The 21,312-nt window shown below is 37.8% G+C and overlaps 2 protein-coding genes and 1 pseudogene across 3 annotated transcripts; 1 reads left to right on the plus strand and 2 right to left on the minus strand.

Annotated features, from left to right (window-relative positions):
- Positions 1-1,638: 1,638 nt before the first annotated feature.
- On the plus strand, positions 1,639-4,583 carry LOC133711317 (uncharacterized; annotated as a pseudogene).
- Positions 4,584-8,434: 3,851 nt separating this feature from the next.
- On the minus strand, positions 8,435-9,940 carry LOC133712415 (UPF0496 protein At4g34320-like). Of its 2 annotated transcripts, none has more exons than XM_062138519.1 (2): positions 9,853-9,940; positions 8,435-9,690 (listed from the first exon to the last, which is right to left on the minus strand). In XM_062138519.1, exon 2 carries the CDS (start codon positions 9,671-9,673, stop codon positions 8,534-8,536), a length of 1,140 nt encoding a protein of 379 aa, XP_061994503.1. In that variant the 5' UTR covers positions 9,674-9,690; positions 9,853-9,940; the 3' UTR covers positions 8,435-8,533. The 2 variants fall into 2 exon arrangements, with proteins under 2 accessions (XP_061994503.1, XP_061994502.1); XM_062138518.1 differs by having other exon boundaries at positions 9,816-9,894.
- Positions 9,941-19,569: 9,629 nt separating this feature from the next.
- On the minus strand, positions 19,570-21,108 carry LOC133709930 (peptide methionine sulfoxide reductase B3, chloroplastic-like). Its single transcript, XM_062135890.1, has 3 exons — positions 20,802-21,108; positions 19,995-20,151; positions 19,570-19,898 (listed from the first exon to the last, which is right to left on the minus strand). Exons 1-3 carry the CDS (start codon positions 20,894-20,896, stop codon positions 19,740-19,742), a joined length of 411 nt encoding a protein of 136 aa, XP_061991874.1. The 5' UTR covers positions 20,897-21,108; the 3' UTR covers positions 19,570-19,739.
- Positions 21,109-21,312: the final 204 nt, after the last annotated feature.

A 21,312-nucleotide genomic window follows, 5' to 3' on the forward strand; every position in this document is an offset into this window, starting at 1 on the left:
TAAATTCTGATATACTCTTTTTATTTATTTATTTATTTAGAAATACTGGAAATTGTAATGCCAATGATGATGGGAGTCCTAATGAAAGTGATCGGAAAACGCTACGGCCTCCAAGTTGTTCCAAAACATTCAATGTTGAAACTAGCCATGCTGCAAAAATTCCCATGAATTGAGCATATCCTTTTTTCATATTTCTGATTAAATATATGTATTTTCAGCACCTTTCTTATTTGTACTCCTATATGTTTAGAGTGAGAAGCCACTACCAATCTAGAATCTTTGACACCTGCTCACATCTGTTTGATGGCTTATCCTCCAGAGCAAGGTAATTCTTTTTCCCAATTGGTGACCACTTTTTTCTTACATTGTCGACCACTTTTTTCTTACATTGTCAGAGATGTTTAAGATTGAATGTTCAAGCTTTGTAAACCTTTTTTTAGGTTATGATGACTGCTTTGGTATAGACTAGGGACTAAAGATTTCCCAGGGTTATTTCTTTTTAATGTTAATGATACTTCCTGAAATGGTCAAGTTTTGATTGCTTTGTTGTAATTTTGATGTTGATTAGCAAAGCTTTTTCATCTTTGGGTTTCTCTGTGCCGGTCTTAGGTTCTAAAAACAAGTTGGATGACTATGTTATAGATTATAATAGCTTTTAATCCCTTTTATCATAAGTTTTCTGTAACTGATTACCCTACTTCTTTTCCATGATCTAGCTTCGTTGCTGATCGTTTTTCTTTGCATTTTTCAAGAGAGGCTAACTTAGTCTTCTTTGGGGACTTTGAAGAAAAGAACAGAATTTTAGCAGGGTAGAGGGAACCCAATCATAGTAAGTGCTTATTTCTTCGGTTATTAAGTTTACTGATGGTACTGCTACATGTGAAATACATTGACATATCTAATATCCCAGTGACTTCACTGATTTGTTCCAACTCGCCTGCACAAAGTATTTCAATGACGTAGTAGCTTTGCAAAATCCGAGCCAAGTTTACATTTTCATCGACTATGAAATTTGGGTTTGTATTTAATTATTGTTTCATGGGAATTGCAGAAAGATTTGTTAGAAATGCCTATATGATTGCTCAGTTTAAGAAATATAGTTTAAGTTTTGTAATTTAGGGCTCAGTTGCAGTTCTGCAATCTAAAATATTTGGTAGCTTAAAATCAAGATTTGCAATATAAGATAGATAAGCCCCTTTCATGTTAAAGCTCAGTTCTGTTTTTCTTCGGTCGTTATAGGGTCTGAAGACTTTCAATTTGTCTAATTTCTGTTTGGTATGGTTTGTTGCAGTTAGCTACCATTTGACTGGATCCAGTGGATTACTATTTGATAGAGTGCGCATGAATTCCTCTGCTGGTATTTTTTTTTTTCCATCAACAATGTTTGATTTTTCAGAGACGTAGCTTTTTTGGTTTGATTAGGTAAATATTTGATTTAACAACTACATATCTGTTCCCAACAGTCTGATTTGTAAAGGAGGCATTCCATTTTAGTAGCTGGGTTGTCATATAGTTATCTAGGCATTGCAATGATTATTTTCATTGGGATATATAGCACCAAGTACACCAAATTTCAGCATCCTTATCTTTACGGACTTGCATGTTCGATGATCAGAACTGGGCTATATATGGGCAGAAATGGCCAGCCAAATACTGCTTTCTCTGTTTGATGACCAATTTAGAAATGTGTTATTACTTGAAACATAATTAACGGAATAAAGAATGATTAAGAAATAGAGAATTGAATAGATCTAGAGATTTTCTGGTTCTTACTTCTTAGTTTCATTTTAAATTATCTGAGTTTTCATTTAGCATCAGATTTCATTGCATTGTTGGAAAGTCTGAAAGAGCTGCACTTATTTTTGCTAGATTTTGGGGTTATATACAGGTTCTGTTTTACAGAGTTCATATTTCCTTGCCTGAGTTGAGAGCCGGGGTTTTACTTTTGGTGTGATTGGAGGAATGGAAAAGCACTATGGATACTCTCTCTTTTAGTGTTTGTTGTTTATTTTGTGTTTTTATGTCATTGATTGTTTTCAGAAAAGTTGTTGTGAAGTATTGGATAATTGAACTTGTTACTGTTACAGGAAAATTGACATCTTCATATGTATGTTTAACTCAGATGGTCATCTGCTATTAGATAGTTTGCTGAGTACTTGCTTTCGTTTATTATTAACTGTGCTTTACATTCATAACAGGGACTTCCAGTTTTTGAGGTTTCTATTAACATTGCCCTACTGATGATAAAGTGCTCAAAGTGATGGTCAATTGAGAGAATCTGCATTTGGATAGTTAAATGTTCAAAAGATGATGTAGTATATTTTGTAATATGCTATATTCTTAACATAAGTTTAAACTCAAGTTTGCTAGAAATTGTACTTGGTCTGTAGCAGATTGGATATAAAAAGTTTGTTAAAACCCTTTCTATTATCTATGATATATATGCTGTTTCACCTGTACTTTGAGGTTAATATTATTTTTGCTCAAGTCATTTTGTTAGTTGATCATTTTTGGATTATGAGCAGCCAGGAAACCTCTTTGCCACAAAGACTTTTATGGCAGGTTATGTGCGTCGTGAATGACATATAAAAATTGATAGAAAAGCTTTTTACAGCGTGCAAATTGGGCCTTAAAAAATTGGGCAACTACTTTTACGGCATGCAAAAGTGTGCCATAAAAACAGTCTTTTACAGCGTTCGTTGTAGGTCGTGAATAAAGTCTTTTACGGCATTCCTAGTGCGCCGTAAATAAGTGGTCAGAGAGTCATTTACGGCGTGCTTTCTTGACATTCACGGCGTGCAAACATCCCATAAATCAAATTGGATTATTGAGGAATGTCTTTTACGGCCTGCATGGATGCACAATTACGGCCTTCTTATGCACGCCGTTAAAGAGGAATGTCTTTTACGGCTCCGGCATTTACAACCTACTTTTTTGCGCCGTAAAAGGGTATTTACGGCGCACATTGTGGGCAGTAAAAGGCTGTTTTTGGTGTAGTGGGGATTGATTTTCCCTTCTTCTTTCCCAACATTTATTACGAAAATTTAGGACTACAATATCCCTATTCAAATATTTTATTGCCACTTTCATCCATAATGTCATAATGATAAATTTAGTTTAGTTTCTTTTTTTTTTTTAAAAAAGAAAAAGGTCTTAATCTTTTTTTTTTCTTCTCTCTCTAAGCATCTTTTTCTTTTGGGTGCAGCTATTGCCACCCTATAATTTTCTTTGTTCACCCTATTTGCTCATTACACCCTACATTTTAATTTCAATTATTAGATTTACTTATCTAACCCATTTCTCTTTCCAGGAATATCCTCCATCATATGACATATCAAATTAAAAAAGAAATTTTGTTTAACGAAAATTTCTCATTTAATTTATATCAATTAAAAAAAATACTAAAATATATTAAAGTTTCATAATAAAATTATAATTTGATTTACTTCCAATTTTTTAATTTTTCCATTCAGTTTCAATGTTCGTTTATTTCAATCCATATCAAAAAATTAGTAAGTGCTACTATGAGCAATGAAGAAAAGATTGATTTTTTTTTCCGTGTTTTAATTTTTTTACTTTCGGTGTTCATAAGGGTATTGCAAAGATTTTGATGAAGTTAACACTAATGGTTTTGTGAATTGAATAACGAATTAACGATGAGGAGGCAACAAAAAGATTAAAAAAAATAGTAATAAATTGAAATTTGGGTGGAGAAGATGAAGATTAATGTTATCAGATGAGAAATTAAGTAGTTTTGTATTTAATTAATTAGTTATGTATTTAGTTTTCCTTACAGTTTTGAATTTTAGAAAATTAGTGTACTTATTAGTCATTTTGCATTTGGATAATATAGTCTCTCAATAATTCAAATATTTGTAGGGTGAACAAAGAAAATGGTAGGGTGGCAATAGCCGCACCATTTTTTTTTTCCTCTTGAATTCGTCTCTAATCTGAAAGCCAAAACTACCAAACCCACTCTTCCTAGCTTTAGATCTTTCCTCATATGCTCAAATCCAGTGATATTTGTTTTTTTTTTTTTTTGTCCTGCCTTTGACATATGTATAGCTTACAGGCAAGACAATTTGGGATTCATTGAGGGAATTAATTAATAAGAATAGGGAAACATCTTCGTTTCTGAAGGAGGATTCAAATGATATTGATGCATTGTAGAGCTTGGAAGAGGAAGAAGAGCAAGAAGAATATGATGAGGAAAATGTCAGTACAACACGAACTCATGGAAACTATAGGAGATCATACTCTAATTCTTGCTCCTGTTATGATTTGAAATCCAGGAAGGATGGGCAGAATTTTTCACTTGAAAAATATTCTGACATTGGTAGCAGCAGCAGCTACGTACAACAGTGAAAGAAAATGAAGAAGATGGTGAAAGCACTAAGAGGGACTGTACCTGGTGGGAATGAAAAAAACACGGTTGTTGTTACAGATAAAGTTTTCAGTACTTGAAGTCTCTCAAAGTCGAGATACAAGAGCTTAGAGTCCGGAGTTTAAATAAGAGATTTTTCAATCCAAGTTCTTTTTGTTATACAAAAGTTAGATGTAGTACGTGCATATTTTCTTGTTAATTGCGGTCTATTTTTTTTTAATAGTCCATTTTACCCTTAACCAAATAAGATAAATAATTACAAACTCACTAATTGAATCACAAGTTTAGCTCAATTTTAAACTTTTAATTCAAATTCTAAAATCTACTATTCATCAATGAATAGTTTTCAGACATATAAGACTAGATGCATTCCTATGAAATCAATATACCTAAGATGTAGGTATAGAAATATTGAATACTTATATACCTACATTATAGGATCAAAAACATTAGAACAAAATTTCAAACATTATTTTTTCAATTGTATCTATATAGTAGGTGCTTAAAGTTGTATAGTAAAGATTTGACTTACCTAGACATACCAATTAAGCAGGAAAAAAAACATAGAATATATTACCAATCTAATCAAAATGTACAAATATGTACATATAGAACCTATACCTAATTAAAAGATAAAAAATATGAAAGAGAAAGTGGGAAATAATGAGAGAACCTTAGATATAGAGATCTAGAGAGACTTGAATTTTTTTAAACTTGTTAAATCTAACCTATAAATAAGGCATGTAAATGAGAAATAAATATGTTTAATCAAATTCTAGGACAAATCTTACTTGTAACACCATAATTGATTCTATATCAAGTCTATAATAAAGGTAACACCATAATTGATTCTATATCAAGTCTATATCAAGTCTATAATAAATATGTTTAATCAAATTCTAGGACAAATCTTACTTGTAACACCATACTTGTAACACCATAATAAAGGTAAGCAAAAACTTCTTACCAAGTCTATAATAAAGGTAGCTGCGAATTGAAAAACGAACTAAGAATGGAGAAGCCACACAAAAAATACAAATATGAGAGAAAAATAAATAAACAAAGAAATGAGAAGTATATGTTGGAAAGAAGATATGTATGGAAGAAGAAGAAGAAGGCAATACGTAAGAATTGAGTTAGGCAATACGTAAGAATTGAGATGATTCGGTATTGATTTTTACTGTTTATTCTGCAAAATATATTAAATAAGGGTATGTTATGAATTGAGTTAGTAAGATAGAAAAGGAAATAAATCCAATGTGGCAGCTGACTCATAGGACCGTGATTAACAAAAAATTCATCCAGACTACATCCAAATACGGGATGTGAGTTTTGAGTTTTAGACTTAGATCAAATTAGCTCTTTAATAACTACGATAAAACCTGCTATGGACTACATCCGGAATCTTTAAATTAATTCTTTCATCATCCGGGCTATATCCAATACGGGGTGTGAGTTTTGGACTTAAATCAAATTAACTCTTTAAAAAACTACGATGGAACCTGCTATGGTGGTAATATTGGGTTCTGTGCTTTCTGGAGCTTCTACTGGAAATTTATCTCCTTATTGATGTTCAGGATTGAAGATATTTGCGTTGCTTTGTAATATGAATACGGCATGTTGTTGCTACCGACTGCTATGTAAAACTATGCACCCTTTTCTCCAGCCTTCACTGGTTAATTAAATTTCAACTCTAATTGTGAGTTGAGAACATGGTCCCCCTTGATTTAAACGGACTCTTGGAAATGGGTTCCTCATGGAACTGGATTTTAATTTTGAATTTGGGTTTGGTCATGATGAATGATTTGGCTTTGAAAAGAATCAAAGTGGGTGGTGGCGGTGACGTATTGGGTTTCAGATATTGGAATCAAAATCCAATCTTTTTGAGCCTCTAGTCTTCTTCTCCGATTTGAGTTTATAAATTACTATTGCTACAAATACATACAAAGTTGCTTTCTATTTTACTCTGCCATAGGCCTCATCATTTAGCCCTTTGGCCCTAAGCCCGCCCGGCCCGTAGGGCCGAAGCCCTACCCGGCCCTTGCATTAGGCCAGGCCGGCCCTACCCTTTCTCAAATAGGGTAGGGTAAGGGTCATGCAAATGAAGCCCGGCCCGGCCCTTTAAGCCTGTCCAATTAAGCCCTAATAATTTTCTATTTTTTAAATATGTTTCTCTTTAGTCTATAACATACAACTTATCTATTTTTTGTAATTGATTTCCTAAGCTTTATTTTCTTTAATTTTTGTTTCCTTTGTTAAACAACAATTAATTTTGGGAGATTTAGAGAGATAGTTAATTGAATATAATCATCTTAACTAATATTTATAAATGTTATAACTTATAAGTTAATTCCAGTATATATATTTATATTAAATATGATTGTACTTACATAAGCATTTGCAAGCATAATTAGCTATAATGAGCCACGCTCATACTACCGCCAACGGTACCAACTCCCGCTAAAGGAGCGACCTACGGGAATACAGCCAAGTGGGCCACAGCCTGAGCCCCGGCTTACCCCCAGATCATCGCTGACTCGCCGAGCCAAGACAGCATCAGAAGCTCCAGAAGCTGGGAACTGAAGCATATCAGTCCCACATCGAAAGCATGGAGAAGATCAGCTCCCTCCTCACCTATAAAAGGTTATCTCCTCTCTCCTCATTAATTATGCATTTACTACTTACCTACTGTTATTCTGTCAACATAAATACATTGACTAACTTAGGCATCGGAGAAGAGAAGACCGCCCAACGCGGTCTCCCTCTGACGATCTCTGTATTTTACTTGACAGGTAGCGGAAACTCTGAGAATACCACAAGTAGCGGTCCGCCCATCGGACCAGCGTTAACCAAGATTTAGCTACCGCTGAATCTTAGACATTAACAATGATCAACAAAAAATAATGAGTCTTGCATTACCTATATAACCATTGAGCCACATTTTGAGATAAAAAATAAAAGTAATATATTTCTTTTTGTTAAATAAATTAAGGACCATTTTTGCCCTAGTGGCTCGGGTCTTTCGGGCGGGTAAGGGTTAGCATATTTAAGCCCCGGCCCGACCCTAAATTTTGTTGACTTTGACTAGGCTCGGTCCGGCCCGACCCTAAGCCCTAAAATTTAGGGTAGGGCCGGCCCTAGCCCGGCCCATGATGACCCCTACTCTGCCTTGACTAGGTTTTCTGAAATCACATTGGGCTTTGCTGCAAAGATGGTTTCTGGATCTACTTAGAAACTTTGGAGAACAAGAATGGTGAAAGGATGAAACTACCCTTCAAAATATGGTAGCTGACAGCCTTCGTAACTGGGCTAACAGCTCCAAGTACTGTTGTTGGGTCGGGGTCACTTTGTTGTAGTTATGGAATTTGCTGGGCTTGATGAGAGGAAGAAATTGGCAATGTTGATGGCGCGTGGGGGCTGATTCTGGCCTCCTAATTTGGTTGGTTTGGTTGATTGTAGCGTGTAGTACTTGTAGAGATGACTTTAGTGGAAATCAGAGGAAGTTGATACCATATTGTGATTTTCCGAAGTGTGGAGTTTCAGTTGTCGATTTACCGGAATCCGACCGTTGGATATCCCTCGTTTCTATTATAGAATACTTAAATCGACGAATTTACCATTCTGATCTATTTGAAACTTGAGGTACCAAAGTTTTTTTTTTGAAACAAGGGCTGGTGCAGTTGCTCTCAAGCCTTCATTAATGAAACTGCTGAATACAAAGGGGGGTACCAAAGTTTAGAATGAGCCAAAACTCATGTACTTTTTGGATGATTTTCCAAAAAAAAACTTCTAGAAATAAAATAAAAATGGCAAAGTCAATCATGGCCGATGAACACCCATAAATAAAGAACAATAGAACATATTGAAATTTACTAATTTAGAAAGAGATCCACATTTTGTCGATTACTTATTCACTGTTTAAAGCTTTAAAAACCAGAAAAGACAGAACTCTCGCAGTCTAGATACAGGCATACCGCACTTCACTACTTGCCCAATATACATATATAAAAACATAGAATAAAATATATATGAATTAATTTCACTTACAATCTTAAAAGTTTGACCATGCATGATGGAAAAGATTCTCCAGTTTTATTACCAAATTAATATCAAAAGCATTTTTACATACCAGCCAGAGCTGCCTGCTATCTATGCTTTCATGCTCCTCACAACCTTATCCCTTGATTTCAATACCTCAGAGCTGCAAGTCTCTCCTTTTTCCTCCAATTTCTCAATTTTCTTGAGAAACATGTCCAGCTTACTCTTAATATTCTTGATAGCGTTTTCCACTTGTCCCTCCTCCATGGCAGAATCAGCATGACAATCGTGAAACAAGACAGCATCAATCTCATTTACAACCTTATCGATGAGAAACTTTACGTCGCCCAACTCCTTAATGCAAAACACACTTGCATCATGCATTGTTTGCAGTATCACTTTGTCATCATTCAAACTTTTTTCGTATTCTGTCAGCAAACCAAGAGCCCAGTGATGTCCAGCAATTACTGGGGCAATGGTAACAGCAATAGCTGCAGAAGCAGCTGGATTAGCCATAGCTAGCACCGCGACTGCAGAAATAACTTGGGCAGCCACTGTGGTGATGAATATCATATTCACCGCCTTCTTCCATGCGCGAACGCTCTTCCGCTTGTTTGCCAGCTTCTCATATTCAATTTTCAGTTTATCGATCAGCCCTTGATTCTTGGCCTGCAAGCTTTGAATCTTTTCTAGTAATCTGTTTGCAGAATCGTAATGGGGTGCACTAGCCTTGAGACTCTTCAATTTCCTCGAAATCCTCACGTACTTATTTCCTCCCTCGGGATCAGTCTCCATCTCGCACTGTTGAATTACTTGTTCAATCTCAAAATGGTTGTTGCGAGCCGATTTCAGGAACTTGTCCAATACAGAGCAGAAATCCAGCATCTCTTGGCTGTTGTCGACGTACTCCTCCACCACCACCTTAAAGCTTTCTTCACTCTTCATCTTCTTCTTCTTATTCTTCCACGCACCACTCGTTATATCTTCTCTGCATGCCCTGATTGCGTCCACAGTCTGCTTGTTAAATTCTGTCACATATGATATGGCTTCACTCACATAATCAGTTGAAACACCTCCATTCTGAAGGGTGCTGATGACCTTTGTGGTTCGGCTTTGGACGTCGGCGTCAAAGGATTTCAAATCTGCATCTTCCTCACAAGCGACCTTATATGAGTTCCAGTCTGCTTCACGCCTGCAAAGGTCCTTAAGTGACATCCACGACTTGCGGATTAACTCTCTCTTTCCACCCATTATCTGTCAAACTGTCACTGAAATCCCAAAAGCAATATCCTTAAGTTGAGAAAATATAAAAACCATGCATAGACGCATAAAAAGTAGGAGATCGAAACTAAAAAAAACAAAAAAAGGAGAAAGGGAACAAGAAAGCCAATACCTGAAAATGAAATTTTGGAGAAAATTGGAGTGCTCACCTTTCAGCACAGTTGAGAATAATGAAAGAACTTGAAATGCTTGTGAAGACTATAAAGTCTCTCGGCTGCATTTATAAGAGCCAAAACGGTCCCCCACTTGCTGATCGAGGAAGGTACACAGAAAAAATGGTGGAACAAGAGTGTGTTAAGAAGCTTAATTGTAAAAATAAAAATTGTATTATTGCTAAGTGTCTCGGTCAGCTTCTTCTGACCAAGAATTAATCAATATCTTGTGGAAGATTTGTCCTACAGTTGCCCAGTTGTTTACGTCCAAATTAAGATGGTGGGGACTATTGGATCTAGGGCTGGGCGTTTGGACCCGAAAGACCGAGGACCCGACCCGAACCGAGGAAAAAAGCCCGATTCGGTTCGGTTTTCATATAGGAATTTTCGGTTCGGTCTAAAGCCCGACCCGATTTCATATAATCGGTTCGGTCTCGGGCTTCATATTTTCAGGGCCCGAAAGCCCGAACCGACCCGAATGTACCAATTGCCACATGTTAGTCCTTGATTGGGTGATATAATAATATGTAAAATATAAAAAAAATAAAGGAGCTTATAAATGGGCCTAGGATCAGACTATCAGAGGAGTGATCCAGAAATCTCGAGAGAGGACTACAGCTCTCTGACCCTGAAACGACCCCGGACTGGGTTTGATAGGAATTCGCTTCTCCGGCCACTTCACGACGGCGCGCGGGCATCATCGTCTTCATCTCGCTGTCACCTACCTCCCTGTGGCCTCTGATCGTCCATGCACTAGACGAGGAAGAAGAATTGACGGTGAGAATGTTCGACTTCTCGGGCGAGTTTCTGCAAATTTCGGCCACCATCTGTGCTGTATCTGGTATGGAATCTCATCCTCTCGTCGTGCGCTACACGTTAGTCTAACTGGTTTTCCAATTCAATCGACTTTAACTCATTTTTCGTTTTCGGGTTGCTTCTGTTCCGGCACTGTTCTTCGACACCGACGACTTTTCCGACGCGTCTGGGCTTCGTTTCTTACTCGATTGCAGGTCTAGGCGAGATATTGTGAAGCTTTCTGGGTTGTAGCACGAGAAATCATCAATTCATCAATAACCCAGTTTCGGCAGCAAGCTTTGGAAAACGAAGTTTCTGTTACAACACCAGATCTGGGTGTGTTTGATTTGGAGCAGAAACTAAAGGAAAGTGGTTGGTGGGATCTCTGTGGATTTTGAGTTTATGGGTTTGGAAGAGAAGAAGAAGAAGAAGAAAGTGGAGTAGATGGGGAGGTGAGAGAGTGGAGTACAGATAGAAGATCACAGTCGATCACCCTCGGTCCCTCCCTCTCAGTCGATCACAGAACTGCAGAACTGCAGTTTGGAAAACAGGCAAATCCTGTCGAACTGGAAATTGGGCCCGAAAAGCCCGAAAGACCGAACCGGCCCGAATGGGTTCGGTTTCTATCGGTTTTCATTTCTAAAAAAGCCCGAACCGGCCCGAACCGATAATTTCGGTCTCGGTCTCGGTCTTACTGATTTTCAGGCCCGACCCGACCCGAGCCCAGCCCTAATTGGATCTGGAAGGCTGAAATCCAAATTTCCATATTGAAATCACCCAATCCAACCGCGTCCTAAGTTAATTTGCTTTATTGGTTTATTCTATAACCTCCAAGTACCTAGAATATTTGTTGTCTTCTGGAAGGGTTGAATTATTATTATTATTATTTTTTTTTGGAACTTTTTTCTCTTTTACACCACTCACTTTCTTTTTTCCCACTTACCCATAAAAACTCTAATAAGCTCTTCCCTAATACCTAATTATGTTTTTTTTTAGTTTTTTTTTTAGACTATTATGCTCTCACTTCTTTGTTATAGAGAGAGAGAGAGAGAGAGAGAGAGAGAGAGAGAGAAGCCATAGAAGACTTCGCCAGAGTCCAGTCACAGGCTGCCAAATTTTTCTGAAAACCTTACCGGAGGTCCCAAAGAGGTCGATGAAGATCTTATAAGTCACCAGAGATTTTTATTGCCCCTCTATAAATATTTATTACCCCCAATAAACTTATATTGCCCCTCAATAAAAGTTTATTTTTTTGGGGGACAATAAAGGTTTATAAGGGAGAATGGAGACTAATTTCTCTAAAATTGGACAATTAAAAATTTGATTAAGGTCGAAAATGAGGAGATTGCATCAATTCAAATTGTTTTATTAGAGGACAATAAAAGTTTATTAGGAGGCAATAAAGGTAGGGGCAATAAAACCAAAAAAATAGAAAGCAATGCAGCTTAAATTGAAATAGCTACTAGAGTTTTGTTACTTCAATCAAATTTATAACAAATATAGAGCTTTTTCTCCCCAAAAAAAAAAATACATATATATATATATAGAGAGAGAGAGAGAGATGGAACCGATTTAGCGGGTCGGGCCCACCTGTAAATGTGCAGCAATCTCCTCATCTTCGGAGGACGACGTTTTGAGCTCCTCCATGAGCTGCTTTATCTCGAGTCGCTACTTGTTCTTGTCGGAAGGGTTCAATCCCTGCACCTCTTTCGCCACTTTTTCCAATTGATCTGGATCGGAGTGACCCAAAGCTCAATGCAACATCGAAACGAGCAAGGAGAAGCCTTTGTCGATGTCGACAACAGAATCATCTCAATTGATAGGGATCGGAGAGACCCAACGCTCACTGCAACATCGAATCGAGCGAGGAGAAGCCTCTGTCGGTGTCGATAGCGGAATCAAATGGAGAAACGAAATTGAAGAGAAGCCTCCGGTGACCACGGCGGCGCGTTTGTCTTCGAAGCGGAAACTAGACAAGTATAGTGAGGAGTCTGTGATGGTCCGGATATGATTTCGTTCAGGTTTGAGACCCAAGTCTGAGAAGAAGACAGTTCGAGCTCGGAAACTGCAGTCCATGAGTAGTTGTTTAATCAGGTTGAGGGTAGAATAATCATTTTAGTTTAAATATGGGAATAAAAATCTATTGTTGGGGGCAAGTGGGATAATTTTGGCCAATTTTGGTGCTTTGGGTCAAAAACCCTAAGGTATAAAGGTTAGGGAGATTAAATGGAATTAGTATAAAAAAATACATTTCTGATATAATTGATTAAAATGTCATACAACTTTTCATTGACCTGGTCATGATTCTTTCTTTTTCTCTTCTACGCTCCACAATAAGTCTTTTCTTTGATAATTTCAACACAAGAAAAGTCTATAGTTCAATTAAGTAATCGACCACTAATCACTAATCAATGTCCACTGTACCATCTAAAGTCTGTAGTTCAATTAAGTAATCGACCACTATTCCCAAAAAATTAAGTAATCGACCACTAATCACTAATCAATGTCCACTGTACCATCTAAAGTCTGTAGTTCAATTAAGTAATCGACCACTAATCACTAATCAATGTCCACTGTACCATCTAAGTCTATAGTTCAATTAAGTAATCGACCACTAATCACTAATCAATGTCCACTGTACCATCTCCTTGACTTGTTCATTTACATTGTTTGTGATTCAACATTAATAGTCAACTCTTATAGATCCACAATCCAAACGGGTCATTCTACGAATCACCTTTTGAAGATGTTTTTAAGCCAATTTGACATCACTTGTATTGTAAAAATTCTTTTATGCACCGGCGGTGCAAGTGACTCATCATTTACTAAATAATCTCAACCATTGATGTCACCCAACCGGAGAAAGCACAGTCATCAACCCCACCATCTTTGGGAAGCTGCGTATTCCCTTTCTTACTTGCATAGTCAAAATATAACAAGAAACAAGAGACAATTTTGGCTGGGTGTGTGTGTTTGGTGGGGTGGTAAGGCTTTGGTCTCATATATAAGAGGTCAAGAGTTCGAGCCCCATCAAGGGTGGGAATGAGGTGGGGTTTAAAAAAAAATAAATAAATAAAAAAAAATAAAAAGACAATTTTGGCTGAATTACTTTTTTGATATTTCATTCACCTTACAAGAAGGAATTATATACAAATTACAATTGTGCCTAATAAGACAAGTACTACTCCTAATTAAGGCAAGTAGTAAATCTTATAATACTACAGATATTACAGAATATTACAGATCACATAATATTACAGAATATCTACATAAATAAGGTAAGTATGACTCACGCCAACACTCCCCCTCAAGTTGGCGCATACAGATCACGAATGCCCAACTTGCCAAGTGAGTCATGAAATGCCTTGCTCGATACTGCCTTCGTGAGAACATCAGCTAACTGTTCTTCTGAGTGGAGATAAGCTTAGCATCAAGCTTCTCTTTAATGAAATGTATGTCAACCTCAACATGCTTAGTTCTGTCATGTTGAACTGGGTTGTGAGCAATATCTACCGCTGCCTTATTATCACAATACAAATCCATGGCTCGTTTGGGTTTAAATCCCAAATCACGAAGTAAATTTCTCAACCAAAGTAATTCACAAACTCCATGAGCCATACCTCTATACTCTGCTTCAGCACTTGACCTTGCCACAACCTTTTGTTTCTTACTTCTCCAAGTAACAAGATTACCACCTACAAAAGTGAAGTAACCAGAAGTGGATTTTCTATCTGTAACACAACCTGCCCAATCTGCATCTGTATAACCACTAACATCTAGATGATTATGCTTTGAAAACATCAAGCCTTTTCCAGGCGCAGACTTTAAATACCTCAGAATACGGATCATAGCTTCCATATGAGTTTCACTTGGATTATGCATGAATTGACTCACAACACTAACTGCATATGCAATGTCTGGCCGAGTATGTGAGAGATAAATTAATCTGCCAACTAATCTTTGATAGCGAGCTTTCTTTGTAAGAGTTTGATTAGGGTACTCAGCCAATTTATGATTCTGCTCAATAGGAGTATCAGCAGGTCTACACCCTAGCATTCCTGTCTCTGTCAACAAATCAAGCACATATTTTCTCTGGCACAAGAAAATTCCTGAACTCCCCCTGGCGACCTCAATCCCCAAAAAATATTTAAGAGAACCAAGATCTTTCATCTCAAACTCTGATGCAAGCAGATCTTTTAATCTTTCAACCTCCTCTGAATTATCACCAGTAATTATCATATCATCAACATAAATAATCAAGACGGTTAATTTACCTTCACTGCGTTTCAGAAACAATGTATGGTCAGAGTTGCTCTGCTTGTACCCAAACCGACGCATAGCTTGAGAGAATCTTCCAAACCAAGCTCGTGGTGATTGTTTGAGTCCATACAAGGACTTATTTAACTTACACATAAATCTACCTCTTGTGCTTGCCTCATATCCTGGTGGTAGATCCATATAGACTTCTTCAGATAGCTCTCCATGAAGAAAGGCATTCTTTACATCAAACTGTTGCAAAGGCCAATCTAGATTAGCTGCTAGAGACATCAACACTCGAACAGTATTAATCTTTGCTACTGGAGCAAAGGTCTCCTCATAATCCATGCCATATGTTTGAGTATATCCCTTTGCAACAAGTCTTGCCTTATACCTGTTCACTGAACCATCTGCATTGTGTTTGATAGTAAACACCCATCTACATCCAACAACTCTCTTTCCTTGTGGAGGTGGCACCAACTCCCAAGTATTATTCTTCTCCAATGCCTCCATCTCTTCATTCATCGCTTAAGACCATTTGGGATCCTTGAGAGCATCCTGCACTTTACTGGGAACACATACAGAGGATATTTGATTCACAAAAGAAGCATGAGATTTGGATAACCGGTGGGTGGATACAAAGTTAGCTATGGCATACTTAGACTTAACATCTAAACTTGGCTCATATTGACGAGGTGGTTTACCACGGGTGGACCTAGGAGGCAAAACATACACACTATCACAATTATCAGAGTTAGAAGAAACACCACTAACCTCAAGATTGGGATGCTCCTCAGGGATTGGTTGACAAGGGTTATCTGTATCTAAGAGGGGTGGAGGAGCTTGGCCTTCTTGAACTGCTAAATTTTGGACGTCGTGTTCGCTGGCATTCTCAGATGAAGATTGAACAGGGGAGACCACTGATGGAGAGGGAGAGACTGAGTGATTAGGAGCTTCTTCTTGAAGGGTAGACGATTCGACAATTGTATTTTTTGGTTCGGAACTTGCAACGCTCTGTTCGGCAGTTGCACGATGAAGGGTAGACGATTCAGTAATTGACTTTTCTGTTTCTCCAGGAGTGTCATTGGCTTCAATTGGCTGAATTTTAATCCCACAAGACTTCTCTTCCAAAAAAGTGTGTTTCTCTCCCTGAAGTGAAGGATTGATGGGAGAAAAATAACATGCATCCTCATAAAAGGTGACATCCATGGTAACAAAAACTTTCTGTGTAGGAGGATGAAAACACTTGTAGCCCTTCTGATGAACACCATAGCCCACAAATACACACTTTAATGCCCTGGCATCGAGTTTGGACCGTTGATTATTAGGAACATGGACGAACATAACACACCCAAAGACACGAGCAGGGAGATTAGAAAACGAAGGGACATACACATGATTTGAAAGGGCAGCATAGGGGGTTTGACCATTGAGAACAGAGGAAGGTAGCCTATTGATGAGATGACAAGCAGTAAGAATTGCGTCTCCCCAAAGATACTTAGGCATATGAGCACTAAATAGAAGAGACCGAGCTATGTCAAGAACATGACGATTCTTTCTTTCTGACACCCCATTTTGTTCAGGAGTTTGAGGGCAAGTAGTTTGATGAATAATCCCATGAGAATGAAAGAATTGGTGAAACTGAGAATTGACAAACTCCCCCCCCATTATCAGAACGAAAGACTTTAATATTGGCTCCAAATTGATTTTGAACAAGAGCAAAAAATTCTTGGAAAGCAGAGAAGACTTCATATTTGTGTTTCAACAAAGCAACCCAAGTAAGACGGGGTATAATCATCAATAAACAAAACAAACCAATGTTTGCCAGACAAGGTTGACTCACGGGAAGGTCCCCAGACATCAGAATAAATAAGCTCAAAAGGAAAAGAACTCCTAGTAGTACTCAAAGGATAACTAGTACGATGACTTTTAGCTAAGACACATGACTCACAATGCAACTTAGACTCATCAATGCCCAGAAACAAGGATGGCATAGATTTCTTCATGACACTAAAGGAAGGATGTCCCAATCTCCGATGCCATAGCCATAATTCTTCAACTTGATTAGTAACCCCAGTCGAAATCAAAGCTGCTTGGACTGCCTTCTCCGGCTTCATTCCGGCAAACATGCAATCCAGATGGAATAGTCGACCCCTCAAATAACCCCTATCGATTATTTCCCTGGTGAGGAGGTCCTGAAAAATCACATACAAAGGAAAAAATGTTACAGAACACCGAGATTGAGTATTAAGCTGAGGCACAGATATAAGATGATGAGAGAGATCAGGGACATAAAGAACATCATGTAGTGTCAAAGAAGGGGTGAGACGAACAGACCCTATTCCTAAAACAGGAAAAGAATCACCATTGGCATTGACAGCAGAGGAAATAGAGGGTGGATTGAGAAAAAGAAAAAAACTACGATCATAGGTCATATGGTCAGATGCTCCTGAATCAATTATCCAAGTATTGCCACCAGTAAAGCCAGAAATTTTTAAAGCAACTCCAATCTTACCATTACCACCGCAACTTACGGATGCGGTATCCTTACCAGCAAAGTTGGTGTGATCTGATTTTGTCACCGCATAGTAATCTTGGTCTTGAACAAGACGACCAGCAGCCTTTCCTTTAGGTTTGTTGTCCTGAGGTCGTGGCCTATCAAAGTAGCCTGCTGGAAAACCAACCAACCTGTAACAGTTTGCTTTGATGTGGGCTTGGATTCTTGCAGTAGTTACAAGTCAGACTTGAGGAGAACACGGGGGAAGAAGGAGCTTTCACCATGGTGAATATGCAGCGGAAGGAAAAACAACAAAGTACTTGGAAATATAAGAAGGCAACGGTGATGAAAGGATCAAGGACAACGAACAAATCCAAGCAAAAAGAACAAGAGTCAAGGATCAAAGGACAATGAGTCAGAGTCCAGGATCGGATCTCTGCTCTGATACCAAGTCAAAATATAACAAGAAACAAGAGACAATTTTGACTGAATTACTTTTTTGATATTTCATTCACCTTACAAGAATGAATTATATACAAATTACAATTGTGCATAATAAGACAAGTACTACTCCTAAGGTAAGTAGTAAATCTAATAATACTACAGATATTACAGAATATTACAGATCACATAATATTACAGAATATCTACATAAATAAGGTAAGTATAACTCACGCCAACAGTTAGTATGTTTACCCTTTCATTCTCGAGCATAAGCATGGTAATAATAACAATTTTCTAATGTTCACCTTTGATCCCGTAGCACATAATCACCCCGTAAAGGTCTTCCTCATTTCTCGTTGCAAGCCCTGAACCAACCTCTGCAATTGCCAGAGGTCCCAGATTTGCTTTCTAACTTTTTGAGTGATGATCCCAACACTTACACTCCACTTTATTATCAATTTGTCCATCTACTTGTTTTGCATAAATTCTTCTACCCTTTGACAAGGGAAACTATTCCTGGCTCTCAACATATTTCTCTGCCTCAGTTTGAGGAGATTGCATTTCATGGCAGAAACAAGGGGAATGTTATTCTCATAACATTTGAATATGAAATTAACTTCGAATCTTTGGACATAGAGTACCGTGTGCTCACTATTCGCCACCTTGAATACACTGGCAAGCGGGATCATAAGAGGAAATTTTCTACATGTACCAGTACCACACTCGGAAAACTAGTTGGTGCTACTGCGCTCTAAATCTGTGCCAGTGTTGTTGAATCCCTTGATAGGTTTATTAATTTCCTGTTATATATCTAATTTGCATTTGAATTTACATTCATAGCTGAGTGAATAATTGCTTGCATTTGATTTTGGCAATCATTTGTTTTTTTGTTCAAGCATTTACATCTGAACAATATTAAGATGTAATGATAGCCCGATCAAACACCTTCATAATCTGCTTATAGTTGTCTTGTTTGGGTGATTAGTAAATTCTTAGCATTAAAATACAGCCAGTCTTTTACTGCTCTAAAAAGAAAATAATTAGTTTCTTCTATCTGCAGCTAAATGTTTCATTATACCACTTTTGGATGTGATTATTGGTTCTTCTTTTGTGAAAGCAACATATCTATGTGATCGATCTCATCTGCTACTGCTAGAGTTTTTGACACATTGTCAAATGAAAAAGTTGACCTATCAAAAGTATGCTTATCCTTGCACTGATTTCTAGTGTTTTTGCAGTAGTGGAGGTTAAATGCTAAGGTTGTTTAGTCCTGAATAAAAATGAAGCTTTTTGATGGAAGCCAAAAGAAAATATCTTCTTCTTGTGTGCTCGGAAAGATGGGGAAGATAACGTAAATGGCACACTCTGCAGATTAAATGTGTTTCTCCTCAGCAATACTGACAAGAGGAGTGGTAATCAAGCAAGCTAGCCATCAATACCGCCGATGAATAATAACCAAATATTGGCCTTGTTTTTCAAAAGTACAACATGGATCAACCGTGAGTTGAAGGTGAAACAAGGGATGGGAACTCGTACTACTATTGTTGGTTTTGATGTTAAGATGTCATCTACACTTCTTAAGTTGTTTGGTCTTGCAGTTGGATGAACGAGCAAGTGGCCTACTTTTGTTTCTTTAGTTAATCTAAGGTACTCTGATGGATAAACAAACACACCTTGTATGGTAGGAATGGCCGGCCATGAATCAACCAAGCCATGAAACAGGAAACTAAAACTACGAGCTTTTATTGGCACCTACTCAAAACTTATAACCATACATCATTCGTCACTCTAACAATCGCTGCCAACCTTGGTCATCATAGAACACAAACACCACACTAAGATTCAAGAGTACAAATGCAGCTGAAATGATGATAGCCCAGAAGACTTCAATTCATGATGCATAATTTTCTGGAACAAGCTTAATCGAAACGCTGTTGACACAGTGGCGTTCATCTGTTGGCACCTTAGTCCCCTCCCATTTGAAAACATGTCCCAAGTGACCACCACAAGCTGCACAGGTAATCTCAGTTCTCCTGCCATCCGGATCCGGCTGAAACACAGTAGTTTTGTTTCAATTAAACCTCAATAAAATGCATTAAATGCAATCACAGAAACAGCACCATCTTTAGCAGCATCAGAAACTTACAGAACGATTAATGGCTCCAGGCAAACCCTCATAGAATGCAGGCCAACCACATCCAGAGTTAAACTTGGTTGAAGACTTGTAAAGTGGTGTTCCACAACCAGCACAAGTATAAACCCCTTCTTCGAAAACCTTGTCATATTCCCCAGTGAATTTTGGCCTGTGCATTTTATCAAACACCTTTCATGCATATGTCCCAAAACTAGTAATCCTCACATTATGATCAAAGAATTAGATAACATTTTAATATGCTAATTGCAAAATTAGCTCTTTAATCTAAGATCTAATTACAGATCATAGTGAGAAAACCCATCACAGGGTTTACCCAATTGATCATTAGAATGCTAGGCTTTGTAGGTAACAACAGATTGGACCCTATAATTTCTTCTAAAAGATGTAAAGGCCAAAACTTTAACTTCTACAACTTAATAACGTTGTGAACTAAACCTGTGTAATTATCCAGTTAAACGCCAAAACATAACAAACCCATCATAGGCTTCTGCCAATCGATCCCTTATGCTATAGTTTTATGGGTGACAAATACTAAGAAGCAATATTCAGTTACAAATTCTATGCATTGAATTGAAGGTTTTACCCGTTTCAGACAAAAAGAAGAAAAGCAAAGTCAAAAGGCACAAATACAGAGACTACAAAATTAAAGAGACAAAACATCGACAACTTCACTGCAATGATTCAGAGTGATCATAAAACACCAAAAGCGAGAGAACCCATTAAAGATATGGACTAAATCAACCATGATATAGTATGTTGTAGACTTGTAGTGAAGAAAGGGAAGGAAATAGGAATTACTCTGTCCCTTTCTGGCGTAGAATCCTGAACTGTTCAGGGGAGAGAATAGCCTGCCATTCTTCCTCGGTCTTCTGAACTGAACCTGGTGCAGCCATCACAACTGTCCTAGCTACAGCAGAGTCCTTCACACTCTTTTAACACACAAACGATCACCGATGGAGATGGAGATGGGTGTTTCCTCAATTGGGAAAGGTTTATATAAATACCGGGAAAATGAACATGGACGCGAAATCGACTAGATGGGGCTTTTCGCATTGATTACCGTACATTAAGCGAGTGATGATGGGCAGCGTCATCGAAACCAGGTAAAATTAAAAATTTGTACTTTTCACCACATTCATTCCATGATGGATGGCATATATAGTGAATTTCTTAAAGCTCAGCAATCACAGGTTGAATGGCATAGTGATGGCTCATATGTAGCTGCTTTTGCACATCATGTTCAGTTTGTGTCTTCGGCAAAGCAATTGCTATTACTAGCTATCAGAGCTGGTGTTGATATTATACAACA

The sequence above is a fragment of the Rosa rugosa genome, chromosome 5 (assembly GCF_958449725.1).
Source record: "Rosa rugosa chromosome 5, drRosRugo1.1, whole genome shotgun sequence".
NCBI classification, from domain to species: domain Eukaryota; kingdom Viridiplantae; phylum Streptophyta; class Magnoliopsida; order Rosales; family Rosaceae; genus Rosa; species Rosa rugosa.

What these genes read in the sequence shown, in the direction of transcription:
- LOC133712415 (XM_062138519.1), bottom strand. Translation starts at nt 9,673, where the DNA reads ATGGGTGGAAAGAGAGAGTTAATCCGCAAGTCGTGGATGTCACTTAAG.
- LOC133709930 (XM_062135890.1), bottom strand. Translation starts at nt 20,896, where the DNA reads ATGGCTGCACCAGGTTCAGTTCAGAAGACCGAGGAAGAATGGCAGGCT. An exon ending in CTACGCCAGAAAGGGACAGA is followed by an intron (nt 20,152 to 20,801) that starts GTAATTCCTATT and finishes TAAAATGCACAG; the next exon opens with GCCAAAATTCACTGGGGAAT. An exon ending in CTGGAGCCATTAATCGTTCT is followed by an intron (nt 19,899 to 19,994) that starts GTAAGTTTCTGA and finishes ACTGTGTTTCAG; the next exon opens with CCGGATCCGGATGGCAGGAG.